Below are 9,157 nucleotides of genomic sequence, written 5' to 3'. Positions count from 1 at the left end.
AGATCTATATAAAATAATAAATGTTAAGGCAGAGCTCTGTGAAAGCTCAAGGGACCTCATTTTAACAAATACTTCAGTCCAACTGTAATCTAAGTGTACTTGAGAAAAAAATAGAGTTAATTAAACATCAAGAGCAAATTCCTTGAAATAAAGGGTCAGATGAAATCAGTCTGTTTTAATGGGGACAGCCTTGGAGATATGTTAATGCATCAGTGGAGGAAGGCAGGGGGAGCGTCTGGGGCAGTGCAACAGTGGTAAGGGACAGACCCAAGGCTAGGGGGTAAGCTTTCAGGTCTCACCTTTTGGGCAACCTGGCTGACCCACGGGGAAGTGCAGTTACTCAGGTCAGGACCCCGTGGGTTCCATATGACCCCATCGGCCAAGCACTGAAACGAAGCGATGCCTGGAGAAAAGCATAGAGACAAAACGGGGTGGGGGAGATAATAAGCATTACATGACTGCAATCAAAGGCAAAATGTGAAGGAGAGGAATGAACTTTACAGGAGTCTGATAGTTTGAACAAGAGAAAATTAAATGAAATGAATTTTAAGTGTGCAGGACTCTAATTGTTTGAAGATGACAGGGAAGAAAAAGGAGGAAAGTGGAGAGAAAGTCGGAGGGAAAATGAGCCAGAAATAAAAAGAAGGTTAAATAACTTGAACAGAGAAAAGGGGCAAGAAAAAAGGAAGTGGAGAGAGCATACTATATGCACACAGCATTTATTCTCTGCACATGAAAAAGACATCAGTTATGATCCTCCTCTGTCAAAAAAACACCTTAAGGCAAGTGCTTTCTAACAAACCTAATTTCCAGGTGGGTTTTTCCTGTTTTGTCAGAAGGGTTCAGAGAAAGGACACCGTGTGCGGAGAAGACCAGAGAGGGGTCTGTATGCAGCTGCTAACACAAATACCCAACATCAAGTCACAAAGACAAGAGCAAAGACCAAAGAGACCTCAGAGGACAGAGAAGGAAGCAGACCGGAAGAGCAGAGATGACAGAGACAATGCAGCGACGTTTCACAGTCAAAGAGGGATCACAGCTGATGTGGCTTTACGTTTCATCCCTTTCTTTTCTCTCCCACACATTTTCCTCTTCTCTCACTCACCTTTCTTTCTCCTCTCCTCTATCGATCATAGAATAGGTTTGAAAGCTGTGCCAGGATGAAGCAATTAAGCCAGCTGCTAATTTCACACAGAAAGAGCAAATAGAAAGAAAGAACAGAAAAGGAAGCTGAAGGGAGATGTTTTTTTTTCTTTTTTTTTCTGGGAGTTGAGGGAGTTTTTATCTTCAAAACGGCTGGATGTGTGGAAATACAGCAGCTGCCAGGAAGTAAAGTATAGCCTCCAACGTGTGGCCTTTCATTTCATTATATACCACTTTCAATCAGCTCTGTTTCTGTGGAAAATGAACCTTTCATTTGCTAAGGTTGAGCTTTTATCTGTAAGTCCTCTGAGACTGTGCCCACTGGTGGGACCAGCACAGGGACACAAGAAAATAACAGTGGAAAAAAACAAGTCAGAGAGCACAAACACATTGATTACTTTGGTTTGTATGTGAGAAAAACACCCATAAACTCTTGAGGAAAAACTGTAATATTTATAGAGTGTAGGAAGACGCAAATGTTTTACAGACAAGTAAATTAGATTACCTAATGATCCCTTGGGACATGGACGGTCCACTATTTCTCCTCGTTGTGTTGTCGGCCACTGGACGCCCCGGACCATTTTAGCCTCGCAGAACTCTCGCTCTGGACCCTGAGGAGGGTGTGGCGGCCAGCGGGTGACAGGCACAGTGGCTGTGATTGGCCGAAGATCGGGATGCTTGTTGATGGAACCGATGGGGCGTGAGGTGGGGGAAAGAGGCCGTGCAGTGGAGGGGCTGGCACTGAGGGTGAAAGGCTTAGCCGGAGGAGTGGGGGTCACTTGAGTGGTGGTTAAAGGGCCTGAAGAAGGAAAAACAACAGCAACAAATGAAAGGTGTTAATGATTTAACAGTCAGACAACCCACAACAATTCCTTTTTTTTTACTAACGCTTCCTTCTCTTCCCACATTTTTCAAAAAACACTCAAACACAAAAACAATCAGAGCATTGCTGAAGGGAACGCCAAGGATCAAACTACACACTGCTTTTTCTTCTGCTGCCCAAGTATACAACAACATCTTAGCTTCAGCTTGATGCATCAGCTTCCATTAATCATGTATATTGAGGAAATCATCAATAGTGAATTAGACACAAAAAAGGGTGTAAAGCATTTCTTAGAAATTGAACAGCAAAATCCAAAACGAAGAAGAGATCAAGAGAATTAGGGGTACATACATGTGAGCCGAAGATAACTCTCAGAAGCTGAGTTCAAAAGTTAGTTTCAAAAATAACTGGGGTTGTAAGCGCTTCTCAAAGCCTCTCAAAGCACACTCACAAAGGAGAGCAGAAGTAGCAAAAACAAGATGGTGGAAAAAGTGTCACAGATAAATAAATAACTGATCAAATGTATGAGAAAGTCCCCATCTCTAACAACCAGGCTCAATGCAAAGAAAAAAAAAGCAACAAAGCAAAACTACAAAATCCTCCCAGATCAAAAGGAGAGCACAGTCAGCATGCAACTCTTTGAGTGCTGCTGCTTGTCAGTCCCTGCCTCGTGTCTCTCTGGGCCTAATCCAACCCTTATTCAAGCCCTTGATGTGACATAGATTTACAGTACATCCAAACTGCCTTCTCACACTGACGGACTGCTCAAATGCTCTGTGCCGCTCCTATTTCATCCTTCCCCCTTATCATTTCAGAATGAGTTTTTCATTATCCATGACACACTGAAGCTGATATGAAGAGCTACAGCAGCCATACCTGGGAGAGTATTCTTCCAGCTACAGCTGGGACAATTATTTGATATCTGACACACACAAATGTCAGGCAGAAACACCGTCTCTGACTTACAGTACGACTTACAAAAAAAAGGGGGTTATTACTTCTGATTACTTTTGCAGATAAAAGTGCTCTACTAATTAAACTCTCTGACTGAACAAAACATTTATCTCATGCAAAATATTAGCAAGCACTACCAATTAACACAATATCTTAAAGCGTAAATCTGTGACAAAAATACCAGGCCTTTATACTTTAAATGCAAAAGGGTTCAATGTCAAAAACGTGAGTTGGTTTCATCACTACATGGGAGATCCCTCCTTACCAGTGGTGGGGTCCGGTGGTCCAAACTCCAGTGGGTACCGTAGGACGTTGTAGTTGTTCCACACATAGAGCTGGTTGTCGCGTGGGTTGTAGTCCACAGAGGAAATGTGCTGATAGGGGTTGGGGAAAGGGATGTTGACAGGTTCCTCACGGCCACGGTTGGTATTATAGGCATACATCACCAGGTCGCCACCTGCTTCACTGTCATCATCCTGGTAGACGGACCGCACTGCGTACAGAACCCCACACGCCATGAAGGCATTGGATGCCATTCGCTTGTCAAAGCTTGTCTCCCAGGTGGTTTCAAAGCGCAAAGTATAAGGATTCACCTGTGGACAAAGAGGACATTTTACACCTCCATTTAATTCAAATAGATTTAATATTTTTAATATTTTGCCTTTAAGCAAAATTATTATGATTATACAATTATATTCTGGATTGACGTATCAGCGGTTTTACTTTAGATCTTTACAGTTACCAGTAGGAGTTCAGAAATATATATTTTATAATCTTTAATCTTCTTGATTTAAAGTTAATACAAATTTTTAGGCCACAGCTGTTTTGTTGTATGCAAGCAAATCAAATAACTCCTTTACACATAAACCTTTTAAAAAAACTTTTATTTTGACATGATAGGATTTGAAAGTAGGCCTGTTCAGATTGAGGCCGTATTACTCTTTTTCTTGGCCAACAAATCTCTTTATCTTGTCTGAGTATTTGTGTAATCTCATTTCAGGTTATTTATGATTGACATGTGACCTTTCGACTGACTGGTCAGATGAGGTTTTTTGATTATGTACTCTCCCCTTTTTCTGATTCCTATCTCATCCCCTGATGTTCGCCGCTGCTGTCCCACCTGACTGACCACCAGACGTCCGTTGTTCGTTTCGGTGGCGTAAATCACCCAGAGGCCATTCTCGTCCACAGCCAGGTCAATGTCTGACTTCCCTCCCCATCGGTACGGCGAGGTGTCATGATAGTTGGCATTAGTGACAATAGCTTCTCCACTCTTTATTCGTGTCCGGAGGTCATACTTGACAATGTTCCGTGTGCGTTCTTTGTTGTAAAATACTGCCCCGTCGTACACAACAAACCCCGTACCATCCACTCTGTTCGGCAACCTGTAAAGAAGAAGATCAGCTAATCAGGTAATCTCCTCTTCATAACACAGCCATACAAGCAGGGGCTCATGCTGACACCACTGTGGGACCTTTGTGTTATATCCATCCACATCCAGATCAAAAGAGAACTAATCTTTACAGCGTCCAATGCTGTTTGATGATGTCGGACAGTGGGAGGCACACTCACTTGTAATTGGTCGTGGCTCGGTTCTGTTTAAAGTCTTCCCAGGAGGCATATTCATACAGCATGTCAGTGCGATAGGGGGTCCACGGCATAACATAAAGGCGGTCTCCAGACTGCAGCGGGTCCTTACACCACGCCCCTGCCTGGTGCTCTGCCTCCTTTTGCGAGCTGGGCACCTGCACCCGCAGCAGAGTCCCCGGGCACACAAATACTGGAGGGAGGAGGGGTTTTGAAGCAGAAAAAGGAGATACGGGGAGGGAAAAAAAGGACAAAAGATGAAAACAGAGCATTGCAAAAATGACAGATAATATGGAGATGGCAGGGGAGGTAAAGAGAAGAAATAGAACAAAGCCAAAGAAAATAGAAAACTAAAACAGGGAAGAGAGAGATCTGTGAAGATAAAGAACTGAGAAGAAGTCAAAGTAGGAAAAGATTGAAAGAGTAGGGGGGGAGTAAGATGGCGTACATTATCAGCTTTAAAATGAAGGTGCATACACAGTAAAAGCTCATTTGTACAATGTGAGCATTGTGTTTGGAGAACATCTGAATATGATTGCATGATTGCAGATAAACGTCATGTGCGGTGGTTCAGATGTGGTGGTAAATCTAATCTTTCTTGGCCTACTTTTTTGGACGACTTCTTTTTTTTTTTTGAAAGGCCTCCGCTTTTTGTTCCAAACCCCACTGCGTGATAAAACAGTTATTAGGGAACTTGTTTTATTACGTCTTAAATTTGGCTCTCAGTCAAGAGTAAAGCCTTAAAAAGACAGAGCATGTTGGGGTAAAGTTGTGAGGTTGACTTAACCTGCCCTTCCTCTGCAAAAGGAAACGCTGCTGTACTCACAAGAACGGACAAACAGACACAAGCAGCTGTTCCTGGTCCAAACAAACGTGAATGCACTGACACAAACAAGAGAAAACCTTCACACGCAATCCATACGCCCAACGTGCACACTCACACATCAAACAGAGGATTAGACGGGTGGAAGTCATCCACTAGGGACTGGTGTAAATTGGCTGTCTGGTGCTGTGTGTCCCTGCTTGACAGAGAGACTGCCATGGGACCTACAGGCGTATCAGGTGATCTATAAGGAAAGCTGTGGGCATCCCTCCCAATCTGACATAACAGAGGCCCCAATGACAGAGAGCGCGGGGAGGAGAGTCATAGAAGTGGAAATGCTATAGGATAAAACTGCTGAATAGCCCCTGTGTATTCCTCTGCAAGTTTATCTATGTGTCATTGGCTTGAGGTTGCAATAAAAGTGGAAACCTGCTGGTGACCTCATGACTGAATGCCTCTCTGAGCTAATTACACGCTGCAGGGAGATTTTGGATGCAGACACCACACACGGATTCACAGACTGACACAAACTGTTGCCATTCGCACAGGAAAGGTAACACACCCATCCATGCACACATCTGCACACGTACATAACCTGTCATGCAGTTACTGTTTGAGTGATGGCTCAGTCTAAGCTCAAACTGTGTTGAATATTGCATGGAAGCTGGCAGAAAAAGAGAATCCCAACAGAGATACAGAGGAGAACATTCAGACTTCCGGAAATCTATCTTTCTGCTTTCTGTTTCTGCTGCTGCTGACAGTGGCTGGTGTTCTGTGTTGCTGAGCCTCTCAGGAATCACCCTGTTCTGTCTGAGGGGTCCAGTTGGGATTAAAAGTGGCAGCCAAACAGGAATATAATCACTCAGGCTAAAACAAACACTGAATACAAACTCCTCAGAAGGAGGAGGAGGCTTGTCATTCTTCATTGTTATACCATAAAAATCCCTTTAAAGCATTGAGGTGGTTTTGTTTTGCAAATAGGAACACTTTTAAAATAATAAACCTTTTTTTTAAAACAAGGGAAGTTTAGCTGAGTTCAAAGTGGGTCTAAAACATGCATGATTTTGTTGAAGCAGTTAAATATTTCAAACAAAGGCAGCAAACAGGACGCTCCTTTGGAAACACAATGGCACAGTAATAACAAAATAAACATTATGCATAGAGGCTCTGCATGTAGGTGACCCATAAACAAAGCCGGGAACGCTCTGCCTCAAGGTAGAATAAAGGGCAATAAAAAACAAACATGCAAGCCCATTCTCAACTGATGCAAACAGGATAAATTACTTTGTATGCAAGCATTCATCTCTGTCACAACAATACAGCTGAAGTGATACATATCAAAGTAAAGCACTGGACAGGGAAAGCAGATTGTGTTTGTGAAACAATGACACTCATGGTCACATAAAAAAATAATAACCTCCAAAAATGTTAAAACTGGAACTGGACGTTGAATCTGAGCTTTTAATTATAATACTTGATCTGATTAAAACACCTGAAGATGGCTGTAAAGACCCAGTCTGATGAAAATAGTGTGTTTATGGTGTTTTATCATGTTCTTATTGAATTTTTCCAGTGATGGAGCACAAATAAGTGTATTTCTTAGTATTTCTTTATTGAAATCATTGTGAATCAGAAGTTGGAAAAAGCCTGTAAGCTTTCTGCTCCACTCTATTTGATGCATCAGCTTGCAGACACATAGATCTATGTACGTCTTTGTTTTCCTCGTCTGTGAAGGCATTTGGCTCAAAACTGTACAACTGGAAGGCTACGATATTGCTCACCATTTTTGTGGCATCAGTAATATCATATTGAAGTTGTGAGGTTCTAGAATAGTGGAAGAACACGCAAACAAAGGGATGACGGGAAGTAAGGGCTGGCTTACTCCCCAGTTCTGCCAACAACTCAGAGGTTAATTTCTAATAAACCCCTGCCGCTCTGAAGAAATCATGTCCTAGAAAACAGTTTTTTTTTTTTTTTTTGGCTAAAACTGCATAAACATAATCAAAAGACCACTGGGAATGCTTTGCTTTTACAAAAGATAAAAAGATGCTTAAAGTGAAACTTATAGCTTCTTGTGAAAACTGTTCATGTTACAGTTGACGTCACATTAGTGGATGTCTGTGTTGAACAAGCCTCTACACTGACCATTTCTATCATAACAAGGTGGTAAACCACACAAAGGAAAAAAAAAGAACATTTTTTTATGACTCCATAACTCTTGATGTTGTTTGCAATTCAATTTATCATGAATGGATCGTATCCGCCTCAATATCCCACCTCAAATACTATGTGGTTGTTGCTCATTATTGCATCTAACCTTCCAGCCATGTCTTAAATTGGCAGCTGCCTGTACTCTTTTGGCCTCATCAGCCCAATAACAATCAAGCCCAACAGAGACTAATAGCTCTCCTCTTTCTTCCTCCTCCGTGATCATCTCTCTGTCTTTCCTTTTCTCTCATACAATCAGGTTGCTTTGGTTTATTTTAATGAACTGGTTGTTGGGTGGGCCTGGTGTCAAAGGGGCTCATCAAGAGCATCTAAGATGCACACACAGGCCATGAGACAAACACACACACACATCCTTACTCACACACTCACTTGCCAAACAGAAACAGTGGCCACGCTTCACAACCTGCAAACCCTGCCTAGGGGGCTTCATTAGGTTCGACCTGCACTCCCCAGCCTTCCTGGCTGCTTTCCTGTTTACCAGCTCTTTCTGCCTTCCCTTTGCTTCACCTCCTCATCTCTATTAAGTGTGAAGGGTGTAACAGTGGGAAGCCGGAGCAGCTGAATCCGAGCTGTAGAGTCTTTAGCACAAAAGGCTATTATGACCATTGTGAATAACTGAGGTATTAGGCATTAGGTATTAAGCATTAGGCATAAGTCTAAAGATTAGGCATTACTCTAGTCTGGATAGAACAGGTTAGCTGTGGTAGAGCAATCTGAGATTACTGTACAGCATAGATAGATTATTAGATTAATTCCTGTTTGGGTGCGGAAGAAAATCTTGGGAGAGATGACCGCTTCTGCAGAGCTTCTGAGCAGCACAGGCACACTTTTTAGCTTAAACTATCCAGATGGCTAATGAAACTTACCTTATCAGGGATTAAACCCCAGGCTGCAGCTATCAGCCAATTACGTCCACACATACTAGGAAGTATTGCTGTAATAATAGACTATTTATCTCCATAATCCCTTTCCCGGGCCCAGGTCAGCTGTTATTTGTCAATATGAGGCCACAGTACAAAGTGATGAAAGCTCTGAAACTTTCTTGAAATGACAGCAAAAACCTCTCATTAGTGTCTCGAACCCGTTTGTGATGGACTGGTAAAAGTGAACGCTGACAGCTTTTGGCTAAATTTAGACTTTTTCTTCAGATGTTGTTTGCAGTTCAGGCTTTTTCATGTCTGATGTGACAGCGTCACGGTGATGGTTAAAGATCAGCTTTGATGATCTAAACACCCCCTGCCAATGGCTGGCAGTGGTTTCTCCAGAACAGTATGGCATTGGGATTTTTTTTTCTCCCGAGTTACCTACAATGAGTGCTCTGCTGGCCCATGCTTTTGCCCAGTGCAGTACGCAGTCATGGTGTGCTCACAGAACCAACTGCTGAGAGCATGCTGCTCTAATTGAATCTTCCACCTGTTACTGGCTGGTACAGCAACCATTCAGCAGGGGGCAGAATGGAGCATGACATGTTAACCTGCATCCTTGTTGGATAGTTAATGGACGTCAAGGGTTAGAATGCGTGCATGAGTGTGCTGGGATTCTCCGAATGGCATGTTTGTGCAGTCGTTCACAGATAAGTGTTCAGATGTAAGTGTGTG

General features: G+C 42.7%; 1 protein-coding gene across 3 annotated transcripts in view; it reads right to left on the bottom strand.

Moving 5' to 3' along the window:
• The window catches only part of adgrl1a (adhesion G protein-coupled receptor L1a), a 97,480-nt gene that overhangs the window by 21,855 nt on the left and 66,468 nt on the right, over window positions 1–9,157 (bottom strand). For all 3 annotated transcript variants that reach the window (XM_024271711.2, XM_024271709.2, XM_024271710.2), the window contains 5 exons: window positions 4,493–4,700; window positions 4,041–4,305; window positions 3,186–3,513; window positions 1,649–1,942; window positions 300–403 (listed from right to left, as the gene is read on the bottom strand). In XM_024271711.2, coding sequence (XP_024127479.1) covers window positions 300–403; window positions 1,649–1,942; window positions 3,186–3,513; window positions 4,041–4,305; window positions 4,493–4,700 — 1,199 coding nt within the window. The remainder of the gene's footprint in view (window positions 1–299; window positions 404–1,648; window positions 1,943–3,185; window positions 3,514–4,040; window positions 4,306–4,492; window positions 4,701–9,157) is intronic.

The sequence above is a fragment of the Oryzias melastigma genome, linkage group LG8 (assembly GCF_002922805.2).
Source record: "Oryzias melastigma strain HK-1 linkage group LG8, ASM292280v2, whole genome shotgun sequence".
In the NCBI taxonomy this organism is placed as follows: domain Eukaryota; kingdom Metazoa; phylum Chordata; class Actinopteri; order Beloniformes; family Adrianichthyidae; genus Oryzias; species Oryzias melastigma.
Note: the sequence above shows the minus strand (reverse complement) of the source record. Positions and strands in the feature narration are given on the sequence as shown.